At 40.4% G+C, this 22402-nt stretch overlaps 1 protein-coding gene across 1 annotated transcript; it reads left to right on the top strand.

The window, feature by feature from the left end:
• The first annotated feature begins 2851 nt into the window (after positions 1 to 2851).
• On the top strand, positions 2852 to 5635 carry LOC128528147 (extracellular calcium-sensing receptor-like). Its single transcript, XM_053500901.1, has 5 exons — positions 2852 to 3136; positions 3296 to 4111; positions 4188 to 4415; positions 4504 to 4627; positions 4728 to 5635. Exons 1-5 carry the CDS (start codon positions 2879 to 2881, stop codon positions 5633 to 5635), a joined length of 2334 nt encoding a protein of 777 aa, XP_053356876.1. The 5' UTR covers positions 2852 to 2878.
• The last annotated feature ends 16767 nt before the right edge of the window (positions 5636 to 22402 follow it).

Here is a 22402-nt window from a genome sequence, read left to right as displayed (position 1 = left end):
TGTGTTGAGGTGTGTGACGTGTGAAATGTGCTCTAGTTCAGGCTGACGCTGAATTAGAGGTAGGCTCCTGAGTGAAGGTGCTGCTCATGCCATTACCGGCTGTGTGCTAAATAAAGTACTCCCAGCCATTGCATTGGGTAGCAAATAAGCTCACTCGTCTCTCCAGCATTCTTCTCGGCGTAAAAACGCTACAGTATCAAACACGCCAAATTTTGGCTTATATAACCTCGGTCAGGTGACGTCATCTAATGAACTGCACCTGCAGGTTATAAATAGGAGTGAACTGGAAACTTTCCTCAGATCTTTTTGTCTTCAGGACTGCTTTGTTGTGTTTGCATGTGTGTGTAAACAAGCAAAATCAAGAAAGTGTTTAACTCACCAATATGGCAGTTTCAGGCTAGATTCGTCCCTCCGTGTAATAAACCTCTTTCGGAGGGCGATCTCCACACTTTCTGCTTCAAGTTTTGGGGGAAAAATCACGCTCTCCTTGGGTTTCAGGGAGAGTGTAAGCATTGTGACCTTCTCCCACGGCGCATTCCTGAGCATCATACGCAGATCTGGCAGATGCGCGCGACGGAGTCTCACCTCCTTTCACTCGCGCTCTCGCCGGAACGGGAAATTTTCCGTCCACTTTTCAAGCGCGCTCCAGTGCTTCTTGTGAATGGACAGGAGAGTCATCCTTTCTCGCGTCCGCCGAGATAAAAACTGACACCGAAAGCACTCGAAATTTCTCTAAGTTTCTGTTGGGTGGCCGGAGGGCGGAGCCGCAACGATGCTCTCTCCCCTTCTTTAGATACCTCTATGACAGGTTAACCCTTTTATGGAACAAGCCATATTCATCCCGTGTTTGTGTCATCGACTTCGATTTATTCGAATATCGTTGATGTGGAAGCGCATGGTTATATAATGATGCCTCAGATAAGAGACGCTTGTGGCTATCTCTCTCCTGGGACATCATCCTCCCTGAAAAAGCCAACGCTTCCTTACAACCGTGTAAACTTTTATCTTCCCTGGGGGGAAAAAGCTTTTCAGGCAGCAGGTCAAGCTGGTGCTGCACTGCACACCATGACGGTTTTGCAGGCTTACCAGGCTGACCTGCTGAAAGACTTGAGCAATGGTGGGGCTCTTGAGGATAGGGCGTTCTTGGAATTATGCTGAGCCACAGACTCGTCCCTTTGTGCAACAAAGCAGACGGCCCGTGCTATTGGCCGTTCCATGGCTGCAATAGTTTCTGCAGAGAGGCACTTGTGGCTGAATTTTACAGGCATCAAGGATAAGGATCGTGCATTCCTTCTTGATGCCCCCATCTTGCCTTCCGGCCATTTTGGCGATGCTGTTAACTCGGTCGCCACTAGGTTTTGGGAGGCAAAGCTATACGAACAAGCCTTGGGGAAATTCCTTCCCCGCCGTGTACCCGCATACTGGGTGGCCGACCGGGTCTGACTCTCGCCAGTGGAGGCGGAACATAAACACCGACCTCCTGGCGGTGCCAGGGTGGACAATTCATTCTTGAATAAAGTGTTCTCCCTGGCAGGGAAGGGGCATGTAGAATTCCTTTCGAGAATGAAGTGTTTTCCCTGGCACAGTCCACCATTACTACTCCTCCCCCCGCTCTTTCCCGGCTATCCCTTTGAAGGCAGGTCAGTTGTTGTACGCGACGTAGAACGTGGGTGGACATTATGCAAATATGTTATGTAGTGGCGTGGATTAGTAGCACAGAAAAATAGATTTGCTAACGACTCATTTAGGCGAATGTGAGCCGACTCTTTTTTTTTGCGCGATAAATGACAAAAACTAGTTTATGTTCACATGGAGCTACATAACACTGCACAAAAGATTATATTTAAAAAAGCATAATAGGACCACTTTAATAATGTTGATAATTTACTCTTAATGCTACTTTTGAAAGTAGGACCAAAATTGTGTCACTCTGAGAACTTTTGGCAACTTAGAAGCAATTTCCTACTCAAAGACACTTATCATTTGACAGGCTATCGTTCACTCTCCATGCACATCTATGAGCCTTGGGCACCCATAGCCCTGTTACCAACTCGCCAATTTGTTTTTTTGTACCACTTCGTAGTTAGCAACCGCATTATACCAGGGTACTGATCTGACCCACCTGTCTACACATCTCAGTTTGGCTGTTTTACTTCCTGCCTAACATGTCCCATCACTTAAAAAAAGGTTCTAATATTATTAACTTCACTGGTTTCAATGTTATAATTGATCAGTTGATAATGTACTCTTTTAATTTGTATTTTTTGTATATTTAATTCATTAGCTGTAGATTTGCACAATTTGCTAGCCGTCTCTTACTTCATTAACTCAACAGCAATCCTAACATGTAAATTACAGTAATATAACAGTGACGTTTTAGCAGGTGTTATACAAAATGTAAATAAATGAAGTAGTCTACCTCACTAAAAACCACTCCTTAAAATATAATTATCATGGGAGCTTAAATGGATTATAAAAACCCTCTAGGTCTAGGTGATTTTGGAGAGGTGAGAATGAGTTTCTTGCACACGTGGCTTCTATTTACTCAGGTGAGAGCGGCTGATCGTCCCTGCAGGATACAAGGGCTGTACAATCCTCCACAACTGAGCAAAGATGGGGATGTACTTATTGGAGGTATCTTTTCCTTTCACAGCAAATGGGACCAGCCAGCACACACATTCATGTCAGGACCCACACAAGGAGAATGCATGAGGTGAGGGGGTATTAGAAAGTGCTATCTAGTTCTATGCAAATTATATGAAAAATATTTTTTAAAATACAGTATATTGCTTCATAATTTTTACTAAACTAGTTTTGATATATATTGTGATTTTTTTTTGTAAGTTTGAACCTTAGAGAATTTCAAAATGCACAAACAATGATATTTGCAATTGAGGAAATCAACAACAGAACTGATATTCTTCCTGGCATCAATTTGGGTTATAAAATCTACGATACATGCGGTTCAATTGAAATGACCACAAGAGCCTCCTTGTCCTTAGTCAATGGCCATGAAGATAATACAACTTCAGTGTCCTGCTCAAAACCTGTAAATGTACAAGCAATTGTAGGGCAAACGTCGTCTTCCCCTACTATTGCTATATCTACAACAGTGGGACCTTTACACATACCTGTGGTAAATGTTATGTCTACAATAAAATTAGTAACAGGCATTGAACTAAAATTATTACATTTGCACTTTGTATGCAATTTACACTGATTTACATGAAATTAAAAGAAAACATACCTAATATTATTTATAAATATACATTTAACCTAAATGCATCCATTACAGGTCAGTCACTTTTCAACATGTGCTTGCCTGAGTGACAGAAAAAAACACCCATCTTTCTTCAGAACTGTTCCTAGTGATTATTTCCAGAGCAGAGCTTTAGCAAAGCTGGTAAAATATTTTGGGTGGACCTGGGTTGGGGCCCTATGCAGTGATAATGACTATGGGAACAATGGCCTAAGTGAATTTATTAGTGCAGCCAAAGAAGAAGGAATCTGTGTTGAGTATTCTATGGCATTTTTTAAGACAGACCCCAGAGAAAAAATTCTGAAAATAGTTGAGAAAATAAAGGTTTCAACCTCCAAAGTGATTGTGGGATTTGTTGCAGATTCTGACATTGGATTTCTATTAAAGGAAATGTTCTTGCAGAACATAACTGGCTTTCAGTGGATTGGAAGCGAATCCTGGATTTCTGATCTGGATACTGCCAATGCTGAATATCAACATATTTTGAAAGGATCTTTGGGTTTTGCAATCCCAACAGCTAAAATTAATGGTCTAGGAGAATTTCTTTCTAAACTAAATCCAGGTTCTGATGTAGCTATTCACAAAGAGTTGTGGGAGACAATATTTCAGTGTACACTTCCAATTCAAAACACTGTTGAGATGAAGCAATCGTGCAAGGGCAACGAAAATCTGAGTCAGGTTCAAAACATTTATACAGATGTTTTAGACCTACGAATTGCAAATAATGTTTATAAAGCTGTGTATGCTGTGGCTTATGCCCTGCACAACAGTTATGGATGTTCCAAGAGGGACAGTGGACAAGCAGCTGCTAATGTGTGTACAAACCTAACAGATAACCAAAAACCATGGCAGGTAACTGTTACAAAACATCATGGTGGAAACTATTGCTTTATATTCATAACTGAAGAGTTTGCAATGTTTTATTCAGGTAGTCAATCATTTGAAAAAACTTCATTTTACCACTACAACTTATGAGGATGTATTTTTTGATGAGAATGGAGACCCAGCAGCTAGGTATGATGTGTTAAATTGGCAACAAGACAAAAATAATAAAATAGTGTTTGTCAAAGTGGGCTTCTATGATGCTTCTCTGCAAGGACACCTTCAGCTGTCATTTAACAACCTTACTATAGTCTGGGCCCACAGTAAACCACAGGTAAACAATGTATATGCCATAAGATAATTTGGGTAATAAAGATTGATAAATTATTAATTAAAATATATACAACAAAAATGGTTTTCAGGTGCCAGTCTCAGTATGTAGTCCAAGTTGTCCCCCAGGCTACAGGAAGGCTTTTCAAAAAGGAAAACCAATCTGCTGCTTTGACTGTGTACCATGTGCAGAGGGAGAAATCAGTAACATAACAGGTATAATGAATAAATATCCCTGAAACTTAATTTATTACATTAACAAACACACACACAAGCTGTAATTACCTAAAGTAATTCTCATTTTTCTTTTCATTAGACTCTATAACTTGTATCAAGTGCCCTCCGGAGCTGTGGTCTAATGAAAAGAAAGATTCCTGTACCTTAAAGCTGGTGGAATTCCTTTCTTTTGATGAAATCATGGGAATCATTTTTGTAACGTTTTCTTTAGTAGGAGTATTCTTCACAATCTGCATTGCTGTTGTTTTCTTTAAACACAAGGAGACACCAATTGTTAGAGCAAATAATTCTGAGCTGAGCTTCTTGCTGCTCTTTTCTCTGACCATGTGCTTCCTCTGTTCACTTACATTTATTGGTCAGCCGTCTGAATGGTCCTGTATGCTGCGCCACACAGCATTTGGGATCACCTTCGTCCTCTGTATCTCCTGTGTTCTGGGGAAAACAGTAGTGGTGTTAATGGCCTTCAGAGCTACACTTCCAGGCAGTAATGTCATGAAATGGTTTGGTCCTCTACAGCAGAGACTCAGTGTACTTGTCTTCACTCTTGTACAGTTCATCATTTGTGTACTGTGGTTAATAATATCTCCTCCTTTTCCATACAATAATATGAGCTACTACAAGGAAAAGATCATATTAGAATGTAATGTAGGCTCTGCTGTAGGATTCTGGGCTGTGCTTGGTTATATAGGACTCTTGGCTGTTTTGTGTTTTATATTGGCTTTTCTGGCCCGGAAGCTGCCTGACAATTTCAATGAAGCCAAATTCATCACATTCAGCATGCTCATATTCTGTGCAGTTTGGATCACCTTTATTCCTGCTTATTTCAGCTCTCCTGGAAAAATCATTGTAGCGGTGGAGATATTTGCTATTCTAGCATCAAGCTTTGGATTACTTTTTTGCATATTTGTTCCAAAGTGCTATATCATTATACTGAAACCAGACAAGAATACTAAAAAACAAATAATGGCTAAAGCACCTGGGAAATGAATTTAGCTATCTATAGTAGATAAGAACTAAGGTAAATAAAACACTTTCAAGTGAATTAACATAAGTTGTTTGAGTGTTTTAAATGAGCTGGTATCATTAGTCTGACTTTGCAGTACTATTTACATTTACGATAACAGGCCCCTGATTGGGTCATTTTGTTTCTTAATCTGTGTAACAGAAAATTTCTCAAATCTCACCATACTTCTACGTAAGTGTCCCATCAAAGTTACGTTATCAACAAAAATCCCTGTGCCTATGCAGGAAAATGATTGTTTTTTAACCCTGTTCTGTTAACTTGTTCTGTTCAAACCTGTTGTTTTACTGATTGTCTGAAAAACTAGCAAAATGCATTATTTCTGTCACGTTGTGGCTGCTGGCGTGTACAGTATGTGGCATAATTGCAGAGGCTCAGACGTGTAAATCCCTTTTTAATCTTTCATTGATATATTAAGTACAACCAAAAAAAAAAAACAAAGCTCTTTTCCCAGAGCCCTCTGAGAACTTTAATATATCATCCTACTGCAAACCTAGAAACAACCATCATCAAAATAACAATGCTACACAAAGGGCTCAACTTAAATTAACTATTTATACTAAATATCACTAATTAGTCGCCTCGGCTCAGGTGAGAGTTCCCATCACCTGACCGAGGTGCATCCTGGGATATGTAGTTTTTTAGCTTAAATAAAACAACAAAAACACAAAACAAGTCTGGGCGTTTATCGCCCTCCAGGGGTTAACCCTTACAATTGTATCTTTGACAAATTCTGCAACCTGACTGATCATAAGTCATATATACATGATTTGTACTACTACTACTACTACTACTAATAATAATAATAATGAATAGCTAATAAAATATTACTTTATGGTTGTTTTGTTTTCTGTGTGTTTGGGTATAGATAATGGTAAAAAGAACTAAAAAATAATAATTGAGGATTACATGTATCTAGACTATTTTCTGTTCTGGCACCTTCCTCTAGATACTGTATCTGTAGAGCTGAATGACCTGCAATTTTTAAGCATCAACTGAAGATCTATTTGGTCCTTAGGTATTTGGGTAATCTAAAATGAAACACTCAAGATGTAAACGTAGTACAGAAGTAGTGATAATGAAGTAGGACATGGTTTAGGAGGCTCCAGCGGATTGTTGTTATAATTATTAGTAATTTGCATTTACATGACTGGAGAATACATCACCACTTCAGAGACACCGGTGACACTTGGCATGTGGCAGGGCATACAAGCCTTCACCAACTACAGGACATCATCACCTTCCTGTGACAGGGACGGCTCCCTTCCAGATGTGCTGAAAAGCTTCTACACTCAATTTGAACCGCAGAACGACATAACGGGAGGAAGACCACTCTTCCTCCCAACAACCAGGCCCTGTGTCTCACCACAGCTGATGTGAGGAAAGCCCTGTGCAGAGTCAACCCCACATAAAGCCGCTGGACCAGACAATATCCCTGGCAGAGTGCTCAGAGAATTTGTTGAACAGCTGGCAGCTGTTCTTGCCGGCATGTGCAACATCTCTCTGAGCAGTCATCGCTCTGATGTGCATCAAGGTCACCAAACTCATTCCCATTCTGAAGAATTCTTTTGTGTCGTGTCTTAAAGACTATTGTTCTGTTTATAGCTGCAGTGAAATATTGTGCAAAAAAAAAACACAATAATATAGGTTGGTGTGCTAAATTGATAGATGGTGTTCATCTGAGTGTATGTTTATTAGTCTAGGCCTGAATGCTTCGATACCAGATGGCAAGTGGGTATGTAGGGGTTGTGTACAATCAGCCACAATGCTGAAGGCTTTGTGGATGCAATGTGTGGTGTAGATGTTTATGATAGAGAGAAGACAGACCCTGATGATCTTCTCACCCGTCCTGACTATCTGTAGAATCTTACGTTCTGAGATGGCACATTTTCCAAACCTGGCAGTAATGCAAAGTTCTGCTCTCTTAATAATCCCTCTATAGAAAATGGTGAGACTGGAAGCTGGGCCTTCTTCAGTCTTTTCAGGAAAAAGAGATGCTGCTGGCCTTTTTTGTTTAAAGAACTGATGTTGAGGGACCAAGATTCTCCACCATGTGGACACCAATAAATTTGGTGCTCTGGACAAATTTGCTTAGAAATTCTCATTTTATTCTTCACATACACAGTCATGCACAGTATGATATGAAGTGAAATGCTTATATGACTGCTGATGACCTACAACTTTAAAAAGAAATTTTCAGTATAAAATAATAGAAATAAGAGAAATAAGAAAATTTTACAAATTAGAAATATAAAGAAATATGGAAATAAACGTTTGCTTTTTGTAAAGGACTTTTACATTTACATTATGTTCAAGTAATAAAATAGTGAAAATAAAAATAGTAGAATAAAAATAGAGCTATAAAAAATAAATTATATATATAAAATTTATATATAAATGGAATATAGAAGAGTTGAAATTTAATATAGAACCGTGTTCAGTTATAAAGGATGCAGGTAACAGTTCACAGTTCTGTGTTGTGCAAAATGTGCAAATGTGCCAAATGTAATGTGTAAACGTGTTTAATGTGTGTGTCACAGTTCAAAGTGCTAAGTTCTGTGTGCGATGTGTTGGGTAGTCAGAAAGCAGCTTAGAGTGTTAAGTCCTATGTGGTGTTGTGATTGAGATTCCTTATAGCCTGCACTGACTTCATGGAGTGGAAGCTCTTTCCTGACTGCAACAGAGAGAACAGTCCATTTTGAGGTGGCTGAGCCCTTTCACGATCTTCCTGGCCTTGATCCAACATCACTTGTTGTAGATCGAGTGATGGTCTGGGAGCTTGGTGCGGGTAATGCGCTTACCTGCACAACCCTCTGTTAACCTATAAAGCCTGACACATTTAAAAATTGGAATGCGTCTGGTGTGATGAAATCGCAACCACCATTTTGAAAAGCTAGAAAATCACCCCTCTACTACCTGCAGTACAGTGAAAGTCCACAAGGTGGCAGAATACATGTATCAAATTAGATACAATAGGTTTTCAAAGAAAGTATTGCTCTAATTAAGTCAATATATGTCTTAGAAACTCGTGTATCAAATATGATACGTGTGGTTTTAAAGGGTTTTTTAAGCTCGTCTGTCCTGCATGGTGCTGTTCCCAAACTAGGTTGTAATGTTTCCCACCAGGATGCTCTCTATGGTGCTGGAGTAGAAGTTCCTTAGCAACTTAGAGGCAAGTCTAAAGTCTCTCAAGTGTCTGAGGTGGTAGAGATGCTGCCGGGCCTTTTTAACCATGGTGTTGATGTGACAGGACCATGACAGGTCCTGCGTGATGTATCGACAGAGGTACAGAGGTATGTCCACTCTCTCCACTGATAGTTGCTGCAGTACTAAAGTCCACTATCAGCTTCTTTGTCTTGCTAATGTTCAGGAGGAGGTTGTTCCTCTGGCACCAGTTCTCCAGATTCCTAATATCCTTCAGGTAGGCTGTGTAGGGACTAACAGCCCACCACAAATGGAGCCATAAATCTGTCACCTTCCAGTAAAATGGTGCCCTTCTGCTACCGTTATATCTGGTGTGGTGTAACACAGCTGGACAAGTGTCGCAAATCAGCAAGCCATTGGAAAAGGAACAGACAGGTCATGACACCAGCGTATAAGGAAAGTAATAATTACTCTTCTCCAAATCAGATGGTGCAGATCTGTAAAACAACTTCCTTGCACAAGAGAGAAGCATCTCATACCTTCACTTAAAACGGTGGAGATCAGCACAAATCCCTTAAATAGGGAAGTTTTACACCCACCTACCAATTGCTGACTGCCCCCTACACATAGGGCTAACCCTAGGGTAATGTATGCATAAAAAAGAGGAACCATGTGGGGCGTGACAGCGCCCACAACCATCTTTGATTGGAACAAATGGCTGTGGGACAGACCCACGCTGTGAGATTAAAATCCTAAGGTCCGAGCCGCCTCGGCACGTTTTGAACGTTACACCATCTGAAGAAAGCAAGCGGGCACCTCTCTTTCTCCGCTCTTAACTTGACGCTTGAACCTTGACTTCTGACCTACACCACCCAGCGATCGAAGACTCTGCTCGCCTCGACACGCAAAGAAACTTCAGGCTTGAACTCCGATGCCGCCCGAACGCCATCTCCGTCCAATGAAAAGTCCCTCAGAAGAAGTCCCACAGCGCCGTCATCAGTAACCAGGTAACCAACATGCTGCCGAGGGCTTTCCTGAAAGATGCCATTTCAACCCAGCGCACTAACCCTGGTTAGGGTTTAGGTTAGGGTTAGGGTTAGTCTGTGGTCTGCCAGTTAGAAAAGTTTTTATCATGGGTATACCTCAACTAGAAAGACGAAATAAGTAGGATTTTTATAGAATTTATTTGCAAAATATGGTGGAAAATAAGTATTTGGTCAAAATCAATATTTCATCTCAATACTGTAGATGGGGTTTCTGAGCTTCAAACCAAGCGTAGAAGCTGTTTGGCACATCTAGAAGGGAGTTGTAACTGCCACAGGCAGGTGATGAGGTCCTGTAGTTGGCTTGTACAAATGTCGCCATTAAAAACGCACGTTTCGAAAAAAGAAATCCTGTGACTTTGCGCGGCTGCGCATGACAAGCTGTGAAAATGCTTTTCATTACCTGTAGGGGGCAGTCGTGTTTCAGTCTGAAGTATTTTGTGTCTACTGAAGCCAAAAATATGTTCTCTCTCTTAGGCGCCCATTGACAGCAAGCGACAGAGCGCATAAACATGTTGAGCTCAAACTGTAAATACTTATATGTATTTATTCTTAATTTTCTTCTCTCCTTTAATGATGATACTTATTCGACTGCGCTTTCTTCATTCAGTATTATAATTATTAGTAGTAGTGCTCCGAAGTTATTATTGTTATTATTCTTATTTTTATTGTAACGCATCTGCGCGTGTGTGCAAAAAAGACTACAATGATGTATGATATGTTAGCCTAAAACAATTGTTTTATTGTGTTTATGCGCTTTAAATATACACTAAACAATAAACACTGTCTTGTACAATGTGAACGTTGCGCGTGTGGCTTTTTGATCAAAAGGCTGATAAACGCGTGCGCAGATATGAGCAGATTTATCGATAAAACAACAGACATGAAATGAAAAAAATTACCACAAAAATATGTACTACTCTCTGAACACGACAGCACGCAAAAACCCCTGGGCTTCGACTGCACTTCATTTGTTAGTACTGTAGTAGTACACTTAAAATAATGCTGGGTTTCTGTAAACACATTGTTGGGTTGTTTATGCTGGGTCAAAATTTTGTGTTATTTCATGTACTTAAATCACACTGTTGGGTTGCTTTTGCTTTGAATACTAAAAGTGCTGCATGATTAAACTCAATGCAAAAAAAAAACGAAAAGAGAAACTTCTCCGTTTTGTCCCTAGACCTTTTGTTCTGGTGTTTATGCAGTAAACCCATGGGTGAACACGATGATTTAGGAATGTAATTAAACACGAATATAAGTGGCATTTTTAATTCAAATCCAACATTTTAATGGTTAGTGACCGGTGCAACGGCGTCAACTCGCACGTTCTGCGACATTCCATTGTCATTGAGGAGGAGATGCACTGCAGTACTTCAAGCAGCTGGTGGCCACACCAGATACTGACTGATACTTTAGATTTTACCCCTCCCTTCATTCAGGGCCACACTGTGAAACATTTTTAGTTTATGTCTTATGGTGTTGACTCTTTTAGTGTTCATACAAATATTTACAAATTAAGTTTACTGAAAGTAAAAACAGTTGAAAGTCAGAGGACGTTTCTTTTTTTGCTGAGTATATATAGTTCATTCATGTCTTCTGATGATGGCGACACATTTTTACGCTTTAAAAAAGATATGTTGGCATATTCACGAATCAGGACATTTGCATAGTTAACACTATCAGATTATACGGTAGCCTACTATCAGGAAATTAAATTAATTTAAGACCATTTAAACCGAGGCATTGCCGCATCTTTTATCAATTTGTTCCTGTTAAGACATTACAAAAACTATATAAGAAACTTACTATGAATTTCAAAGCACAAATTTGGGCATCTCATTTCATCCTAATAAAAATAATATGAAGCACATACATTGTATATGAGACGCGTGCGCGGACACACACATAAGAATAACCAGAGCTCCGCCGTCTACGCGAGACTGATGGGATTCTGGAAACTAAAACAAAAAACTAAAGATGTTCTCGGGGCTTATGCCTTTACCGAGGATTTATAGGAAGAGAGAGTTTGTGCTTTGTGCGTTTTAACCCGAGAGCGCGCGCTAAACTGATGCGGTAATCCACCGCAGTGAAGTTGGTTTGACGTTGGATATTTCAGCTCCGGCGACCAGATTTGTAGCGGAGATTCGCTGATTTGTAGCGGGGATTCGCTAACAGAGTCCGGCGGAAGCATGTCGCCTAATGCGCGAGTTAGGGACCGTCTGCCGCCAGAAATACGGATAATATTAATATTATAAACATTGATATTTAAAATAAATAAATGAATAATTGCTTTAAAATCTATTCTAAAATGTGTGTCCACTTATCCAACATTTTTTTTGTCAATATTATCACTTTTCATTTTAATTAATAATTAATATTTAATAATTCTGCATTTTACTTCAATAATTTCCAGGTCATGTGACCTACTGCCTCAAAATCTATTCTAAAATGTGTGTCTACCTGTCCTGCAGATGGCACAACCTTTTTTTTGCCAATATTATTACTTTGAATATTTATTAATAATTAATATTTAATAATTCTGCATTTTACTTCAATACCTTCCAGGTCATGTGACCTATTGACTCAAAATCTATTCTAAAATGTGTGTCTATCTGCCCTGCAGAGGGCACAACTTTTTTTTGTCAATATTATCACTTTTTCATTTTTATTAATAATTAATATTTAATAATTCTGCATTTTACTTCAATATTGCATCTGATGTACTCTTTCTAGGCATAAAACCATATTGCTGCTCAAAAGCACCTCTGCTTTGCAGAGAATCTGCTTTGCAGATCTTCCCGTTCTTAAAAATCAGAACCAATACACTTGTTCTCCATTTCTCTCGAATCCTCTACCTCTCCAAGATCTTGTTAAACAAACTAGTCAAAAAATCTACTGCCACCTCTCCTAAGCACTTCCATACCTCCACAGGAATGTCATCAGGACCAACAGCCTTTTCACTCTTCATCCTCCTTAACGCCCTTCTCACCTCACTTTTACTAATATTTGCTACTTCCTGTTCCACAACAGTCTCCTCTTCTAATCTTTGTTCTCTTTCGTTTTCCTCAAAGTAATCCTTCCATCTTTCCATCACCCTCCTGGCATCTGTCAGTACATTTCCATCTCTATCTTTAATCACTCTAATCTGCTGCACATCCTTTCCATCTCTATCTCTCTGCCTCGCCAACCTGTACAGATCCACCTCTCCCTCCTTACTGTCCAGCCTAGCATACAAGTCCTCATATGCTCTTTGTTTGGCCTTTGCCACTTCTACCTTCACCTTACGCTACATCTCTCTGTACTCCTGTCTACTCTCTTCAGTCCTCTCAGTGTCCCACTTCTTCTTAGCTAGCCTCTTTCCCTGTATACACTCCTGGACATCCTCATTCCACCACCAAGTCTCCTTGTCCACTTTTCCCTTACAGATGTGGTCATTAAGACTGCGCGTGTTTTCCCGCGGGATGCCTCAATTTAGCGCGCGGGGCGCCGCAACTTGCCGTAAGCAACATTCGGGAATTTAAATAAATGTGTTGTGCTTCACTGAATATCCGCCAGATGGCGCATGGAAGGACTTTATTTAAACGCCGGACCAAGTACTGTACAACGAAGAATTGTGTATAATTACTTAGTCTAAAACAATATTGTTCCCAATGCTGAAGCAAACATGAATTTTATTTTGCTTTACAACAGATCTTTCATGATGAATGTGTGTATATGTGCTTCATATTATTTTCATAATGATGAAATGAGATGCCCAAATTCGTGCTTTAAAATTCTTAATAAGTTTCTTATATATTTTTTGTAATGTTTTAACAAGGACAAAACAGTGAAAGACATGGCAATGTCTCGGTTTACATGGTGTTGAAATTAATTTTTTTATTTCCTGATAGTAGGCTATCTGATAGTCTTAACTATGCGAATGTCCTGATTTGTGAATATGCCAACATATATTATTTAAAACGTAAAAAAAGTGTCGACATCATCAGAAGACATGAATGAACTATATATATATATTATATTATTAAGTAAATATTATCTTATGACCACAAACTTTTTCGGGCTTTTTATAATAATCATCATATTTGCTGTTTGTGTCCAGCATTTAATAATTATTTCATACATTATTTAACCACGGCTGGAAATAATAGCTGGAATGTGATGTGATTGTGAATTCATGACTAAAATAAAGCAGTTTGTCTTTTGTAAAGTACTTTCACTTTACAAAAGGCAGCGTTTTTATCAAAAGGTTGATAAACGCGTGTTGTACAGTATATACAACGCGACAGCGCGCTCAGTTACTCACTTCTCACCTTTCATGTAGGTCTGCTCGGACTAATTCGTTTTAAACCCCTCAAAAATGTGTGTGTATACAGCTCAAAACCTCCATCAGTTATTAAAGATAGCATCTATTTAATAAAAATGCCCAGTGATTTCGGAGCTTCAGGAAATCTCCCGGCGCTCTGCGCATAACACCGGGCCAACTCATGTCGAAAAGAATTTATAAACGGTTTCTAAACGTGGGCTATTGTTTTATTTTTACTTATAGTATTTGTTAATTTAATTTAAATGAGGTTTGGGCTCAGGACTTTGATTCGGCATCGTGATTCTTCTCTTTAATTTACTCCATAGTTTTAATCAGCGCTCAGCCGCATGCATGGAGTTTTCCAGAGCGCACCGGCAGAAGTAGACTAATGATTATGAACAAGTCGGGAAAACAGCAAGCAGACTGACTCTGCGTTTGCGTTCATTTTCTGACGCGCTTAAGTTCACCAAAAACAATACAGAGCAGCGCACCTTATTTGCTTTCAAACATTTATAAAATCACGTTTTTTCATTATTGTGAGTGCGCTTAAATAAAAGTTGAGTCTTATAAAGGCATGTAGTCTTATATAGTTTTATTATATAGTTTTTGCACATTAATCAGAGTCCTCATCTGTTACATTTTTGAGGACAATAGTTTTTTTTCAGCCTGTCACGGCGTGCGCCCAAATCAATATCGCTTCTCGCTCACTAGTTAGGCGGCCTCTCCTTCAGATATGCGAAGAAGCGGGGCTGCAGAATTAGGCACGAATAGTGAAGAAGAGCTCTTCTTGCTAATGATCCCGGGTTTATCCGCGCTATAAAATACTCGGGGTTTGTTGGTTTACAGTGGATTTTACTACGCGGTGTGAATGAGACGCGCGCACACAACGCGGAAGTGCGGCATGCAAACGGGGCAATTGGAACGCGCCCCAGAGACTTCAAAGAATAGCAAGCGCGAGCGGACGGAGGCAGGAGCTGCTGTCCGCGGATGGCCGTCGTACTCGTATTTTATAGCGCAGGGTGCAAACCCGGGAATATTGGCATGAATGAGCTATGTCCAGCTCTGTACCAGCATGTCATGTGGGCATTATAAGACTAAAAAGTGGCAACTGGCACGCCTAAAAATAGACGCAGGTTAATTTTTTTATAGTCTAAATTAAAATCCTCCTCTTTAGTGCCTCCTATTCCTATTAATCCTATTGTTCTTTTAGTGTCACTGCGTGTGCTTACAATGCCAGACAACATTCAAATGCAAATTATTCACTCTTCCCAAGTGTGAATCAGCTGTTCTCACCTATACATATTAACCTATACGTTCTCACCTAAAGTGTTTAGGTAAAATTCCACCTATACAAGTGTGACAAATATGCAAAGAAAAAAAATAGGAAGGGGCAAATACTTTTTCATGGCACTTCACGTGTAGTCAGATTGTTCCACTGGGCTGAAACTGTAGCAGGTGGAGTTATAGCACTTTTCAAATCACACTTACTATACACTGATATGAATAACTTTTAATGATGAATGCTACGTTAATATAATCTCGGGCTTGCTCCACATTATAAAAGCAAAGCGCGGAGATGGAGATCAGGGAAGTACGTGATGTGGTGGAAAATAGGCAGTGGCGGTTCTACACTGAATTGCTCCGCGGGCGAGACTCCCTCCCGCCCCCCCGTCAGCGCCACTTCTAACCAACCAAACCCCCTGTCTGAAGTCTGCTCGGTCTTGTTAATTTGTTTTAAAACCCCCAATTCTGTGAATTCCCCCAGCAGCGAAACCGGTTTGGTGACTTCACACCTGTTGTAAAGGTGAGATGGGGGATTACAGTAACAGTGGGTGCGCTTCACCTCGGAGCGCGCTGTCGCGTTGTATTCAATGAATAGACTAAAACTAAATCATATTTGCTTCAGCATTGAAAACAACATTGTAATAGATTAACTTTATTAAAGATTATACACTTTTGTATTCTTTGTCCACACACGTGGGCAATTTTTAGATGTTGATCCTTTCTCGATACAGCAAATTTTCTGAGCAAATTAATAATAATTTCCATGAATGAAAAGGAGGAAAAAGAAAAGGTTACGCAAAAATAAGAAAACGCTTTAAAGGTAAATGCTGTGAAATGCTTCAAATGAACAGATTCTGCCTATAACAGGTTAGGGACAGTGAGGCTGGACCCAGCAGCGCACCACATCCCACATCATAATGCATGCTGATGATGACCAACACGTCTCCCCTCATCTACCAGAGCCAAGGAAAAAGAATGGCAATCAAACAGAATAAAATTAGTACCAGCATTAACTTGTGCTAGTAATTATGATGGTGGTCAATATTAATTGAAATAATGTTTCTCAGCATTATTTCGTGTTAATATTGACTACCATAATAATTAAAGAATAAAATAAAAAATATTGTCTTTATAGATTTTTATGTTGTTTGTCTTGATGTTCTTTTTTTGTTTGTTTCTTTGACCCAATATATGTTCAGTGATACTTCAAATAACATGTTTAAATAGCATTGATTTCTGTATTGTGTTATATTTTTATACTAGTAACTGGTGTTAAAAATGTATCTCTACATTAATGAGCCAATGTATTATGGTGTGGGCTGCTGTGGGCCAGGAAGTCCAGGGCCACTTTTTGGTCCCAGTCCGCCCCTGTAATAACGAATAGAGAAAGCGCAGTCGAAGCCCGGGGATTCTGCGTTCCGCGGGGGCCAGTCGTGAATAGCTGACACTCAGTGACAGCCAATGAAATTGAAGCATTTTTGCCGCTTTACACGTGGTGTGGCGTTGCTTAAATAATATCCGTATAATATCTGTATATCCTATAAAATCGTCCAGACCCTGGTTCGAATCCCGCTCTGGGTGAAAATGTAATAAATGTGAATCCTTTGTTTTACACTTTTTGCTTATGATAATCATTAAATTATAGCAACTGTGAGGTGAGTGCTAATGTGTTTCATAGCTTAAGCAAAAAAAAAATTCTCAATTGCAAACATGCATTTAGTACTGAAGCATAAGTTGATAATGTAATGGCTATATCTATGGCATTTTAGCGAATAGCACCAGCATATTGAGCACTGGCTGGGAATCGAACCCGGGTCTCCCGCATGGCGGGCGAATCACCTACCACCGAGCCTCCAGTACCCGTCTGCGTTTAAAGCGCATAAATACTGTTATAGGCTAACGTCATACATCTTTGTAGTCCTTTTGCACACGCGCGGGTGCGTTACAATAATAATAATAATAAATTCGGAGAACTACTACTACTAATAATAATAATTCTGAATGAAAATGATGAATAAATACATAACAGTTTGAGCTTGACACGTTTATGAGCTCTGTCGCTTGCCGTCAATGGGCGCCTAAGAGACATAACATTTTTCGGCTTCAGTAGACACACAATACTTTAGACTGAAACACGACTGCCCCCTACAGGTATTGAAGGGCATTTTCACAGCTTGCTGCGCGCACTCGCGGCAAGTCGTGGGATCCCTTTTCCGAAAACGTGCGTTTTTAAAGGCCAGATCTGTAGCTGATGATACACCAAGTACTCTCCTACCTGTCTCCCTGATATTGGCTGTAGTTGTCCAGTCAACTGAAAGCACCTCCTGACCACCCATAGCCTGTCTTAACCCCTTCCCAAAGACTACACAACATTCTTCCTTTCTCAGCTTCCACCACTTTGTCCTCTTCTCTGCCTTTGTCCTCTTCACCTTCCTCACCACCAGGGTTATTTTACACACCACCATTCTGTGTTGTCCAGCTATACTCTCCCCTACCAACACTTTGCAGTCACTGATCTCTTTCAGATTACAATGTCGACACAAGATGTAGTCTACCTGAGTGCTTCTGCCTCCACTCTTGTATGTCACCCTATGTTCCTACTACTATGTTACTACTGCCATTTTCATCCTCTTTGCAAAGTCCACCACCCTCTACATTCCAGACTTGGGGACACTGGATTGCGCCCCCATGCCCCCATGGTTGCATTAAGGTTAGGAGTTCGAATATCCAACGTCCAAAGTCAAACCAACCAATACAACTAAGCCGGTGTCTTAGACAGACAGAGGCTTGGGCTTTGCCTGTGTCTTCTTCAGCGGGCTTGGTCTTTGGCCCTGACACCTTTTACCGGTGCGACTGAATGATCACACGGAGTGTTGCAGTATTTCTGAGTTCGAATATCGAACGTCCAAAGTCAAACCAACCAATACAACTAAGCCGGTGTCTTAGACAGACAGAGGCTTGGGCTTTGCCTGTGTCTTCTTCAGCGGGCTTTGTCTTTGGTCCTGACACCTTTTACCGGTGCAACTGAATGATCACACGGAGTATCGCGGTATCACGACCTGGCCCATTCTGAACAGTTTATGCGTGGCTCTGCCCCTCGCGTGAGCTGCGTCGTTACTGTACATACATATCCACAAATACTTTAACAACATACACTTATCATGAATTGCATTTAATATGAATGTGACATATGAGACGCGCGCACAAACACATACTTATATAATATATTCACATACAAACACATACTGTATACACATACTGTATTGCTGGCGAAATACATTTTAGGCAGAGACGTCTGCTCGGTCTTGTTAGATAGTTTCAAACCCCTTAATTCTGCCAATTCCCCCTGCCAATATTTAACGTTTTAAATAAGATATGTTGGCATATTCACGAATCAGGACATTCGCATAGTTAACACTATCAGATAGCGTACTATCAGGAAATTAAATTAATTTCTATACCATTTAAACTGAGGCATTGCCATGTCTTTCATTATTTTGTCCCTGTTAAGACATTACAAAAACTATATAAAAAACTTTTAAAGCACAAATTTGGGCATCTCATTTTATCATTATGAAAATAACATGAAGCACATATGAACACGTTCATTATGAAATATCTGTTGTAAAACAAAATAAAATTCATGTTTGCTTCAACATTTATAAAGTCCTTCCATGCGCCATCTGGCGGATGTTCAGTGAAGCACAAAACATCTATTTTAAATTCCAGAATGTTGCCTCCGGCAAGTTGCAGTGCGCCGCGTGCTAAATTGCGGCAACTCGCGGAAAAACACGCGCAGTCTTAATGGCGACATCTGCATGCCCTGCCACATGTCATGTGTCACCACTGTCTCTGAAGTAGTTGTGGATTCTCTGGGGATGAACATGCTTCACTCGTGTGATGGCCTGGGACAGGCTGACCCTTGCTATTCTTTGGGCCACCTTGTTTGCTAGTCTGAAGGTGGTGTCTTGAAACTTTAGAAGTGCATGCACCTTTGCAGTAGGCCATGGTTTCTGGTTGAGGTATGAAATGATGTTCTTGTAAACAACTTGTACTTGTTCAGATAGCTGGTCACTGATGTTGTGTATTCCTCCAAGTCAGTGTTCTCAAATCAGTCCTGAAGAGGTGAGATGGTTCTAGTTGGCTAGGTTGTCACCTCCTTCAGAACCAGTTTTAATTGTCTGACAAGTGGTCTGTATGCCAGGGATGTTTGTGTAAACAGAATTCTGTGTGTTTTCCCATCTCCTACACATACTGATACTAATAAAATTTAGAATTTAGTAAAATTTGCAGGGTTAAAATCTCCAGCGATAATAGACAGACTGGCAGTGGTACATATGAACACCGGTTGCTTTGATGTCCAAACAGGCTACAACTCAACCCATTTTGGATCCACAGAGGCCGCTGCATGCTACCGCCATGTCACCATCTTGTTCATCACTGTTCCTTGTGCTGCTAAAACAGCTTTACTTCATTGAGACATGGAGTCCACAAGATATTTGAGGTTGTGCTATGGTATCTGTCACTAAGATGTTAGCAGCAGATCTTTTAAGTCTTTTTAAGTTGCAAGGTGGAGGCGTCATAGATCATACTTGTTTGTCCAGTACATTTAACAGCAGCCTGGATGGATTGAGATCTGAGGAATTAGATGAAGTAAGTGCTGGCTCAAGCGGGTAAGGCTGTAGGTTACTGGTTTCCTAATTTTAGAGGTTGAAAGGTTGATCTCAAAGATTCTCAAAGATTCTATCCACTGTTGAGCCTTTGAGCACGGCCCTTAAAATATTAGTGACTGCACTGAGTGGCCCTCCATAAAGCAACCCCCCTCAGCTTTGAGCTCACCCCTGCTGGTGAGTGTAGCGCATGATGTTGAGAGGGTATCTGTGCTTTCATGTTGTGCACCAGACCTATGAACCACAGAAAATAAGAAATCCTGTTTGGAGAGTTATGTGTTATGCAGGGGTTATTAGCTTTGGAGGTGTGCAATCAGTTAGGGGAATTTGGTGAGGGGGGCTTTTAAACTGTTAAATGCCTGGTTTCCCAATGTGACCAGCAGACCTTTTCCAAAAGTTCTTTTCTCAGGACGTTGGAGAGGGGTGCTGCCAAAGAGCAGAAAAAAGGCACAAATCAACAGTAATAGGTAGCTAGCCCCATAAAGGCATGTACCTGTTTCTTCGTCATCGGGCATGGGTACGATCGGATGGCCTCCACTTTCTGCTTCTGCGGCTTTAACACGTTGCATCTGATCTGGTACCCCAGGTATTGTGCCTCGGTCAGCCCCAGATGGCACATCCAGGGGTTAGCTGTAAGACCCGCTATTCGCAGCTCTCTCAACACCTGTGCAGATAATCCTCCCAGCTGCTTGAGTGGATCACTACGTTGTCCATGTAGGCAGCAGCATAGGGGCAATAGTTCTTGAGGACGATGTCCATCAGCTGCTGGAAAGTAGCTGGTGCACTGTGGAGACCATCGGGCAAGACCCGATATTACCAATGGCTGTGGTCTGTGAAAAAGGTGGTCTTGGTATTGGGATAGGAAGTGGTGGCCCTTATACCCTTACACCTGGGTATAAGGGCCACTTGCCACTTGCCAATAGCCAATAGCCTAGCTGAGTAGCGAGGTATTGGTTCTATCCTCCGTTTAAGCAAGTAAATATGATAGAGCTCAGTACATTTGCACTTACCCGGGTGTTGAAGTCAATAATTTATCGGCCTGACTCGTTTCCCGTTGATAAAAGGGTTCTTGGCAGCAGGCCAGGAATTTGCAAGGGGCACTTGAGAGGAGCGGTTCCATGTTACTTTGCAGATTTCAAACATATTCTATGAACCACCAGAATGGTGAAGGGTGCTCCTGCCAGGTTTCCTTAGCAATCTCAAACAGACCACAAGGCTGGTGGCTGAAGAGCAGCTCAAAGGGCATGAAGCCGGTGGAGGCATGCAGCGTTTTATGGACCGCAAGCAGGACATGTGAGATCATTTGGTCCCAGTTGCAACCTCTTTCATCCACCACTCTCCGGAGTATCCGCTTGAGTGTTTGGTTGAAGCGTTCCACTGAGCTGTCTGTCTGGGGATGGTACACTGACCTGCAAATCTGCCTAATCTGAAATAGCCTGCACACATCACACATTCATTTCAACATGAATGCCGTACCTTATCGGTGAGGCTACTTAGCTAAAGAGCTTGGGACAGTGCTGGCAAAAGAAGTGCACGTCTGTGTTGAGCCCCGGCCAGTGAAAGCCATCTTTGATTTTCTCCTGCTGTTTATCCCCACCCCAGTGAAAAAAAAATACACTTTAGTGTATTACAAATATATTGAAATCCTCGATAGTACATTGCAAATATACTAACAAAAAATTGTACCATCAGTTAATATACAAAAAGTATACTAACATCATGCTTTTACCAAATTTTGGAATTAATTTTTTAATATACTTAAAAATAATTGTATTATAGTACACTTTTCAAAAATATATTATTGGAAAATATACTTTAAATGAAAGTTTGGTCTAATTTTCAAAGTATACTTATTTAAACTTGTTTTTCAATGTATTTTTGGTATATTTTTAAAAAAATATGCTCGAAATAATCATTGTACAAATGTACAGAAAGTATACACTAGAAAACAATTTTTAATATTCGATAGTCTCAGTATATTATCAGTTAAATTTAAATGTACTTATATTTAGTGCACTTCTCTCTCGTGCTTTTAGACTCGTTTCTGCACGCTAAATCTCTCTCTCTCGTGCGCGCGCGATGTTAAACTCGTTTTTGTGCGCTGAAAATCATTTTTTCCTGTTCAAGATAATTTATGTTTGCACTCTCTCACTCTTCTGTGTGCTCACAGAATAAAGTGACACATACTGTATCTTTGTATCTATTCCACCCAACTATAGACTAGTATTCAGGGATTGTATTCAGAGCCAACCAGAGATTGTAGGCGGGCAGATTCGGAAAGTCCGCTCT

The sequence above is a fragment of the Clarias gariepinus genome, chromosome 7, assembly GCF_024256425.1.
Source record: "Clarias gariepinus isolate MV-2021 ecotype Netherlands chromosome 7, CGAR_prim_01v2, whole genome shotgun sequence".
In the NCBI taxonomy this organism is placed as follows: Eukaryota; Metazoa; Chordata; class Actinopteri; order Siluriformes; family Clariidae; genus Clarias; species Clarias gariepinus.
This window is presented reverse-complemented; position numbering and strand designations above follow the sequence as displayed.

Excerpts from the sequence above, each read along its gene's own strand:
- LOC128528147 (XM_053500901.1), top strand. The coding sequence starts at position 2,879 with ATGATATTTGCAATTGAGGAAATCAACAACAGAACTGATATTCTTCCT. Across the intron at positions 4,112-4,187 it reads ATAACCAAAAACCATGGCAG|GTAGTCAATCATTTGAAAAA; the intron begins GTAACTGTTACA and ends TGTTTTATTCAG. Across the intron at positions 4,628-4,727 it reads AGAAATCAGTAACATAACAG|ACTCTATAACTTGTATCAAG; the intron begins GTATAATGAATA and ends TCTTTTCATTAG.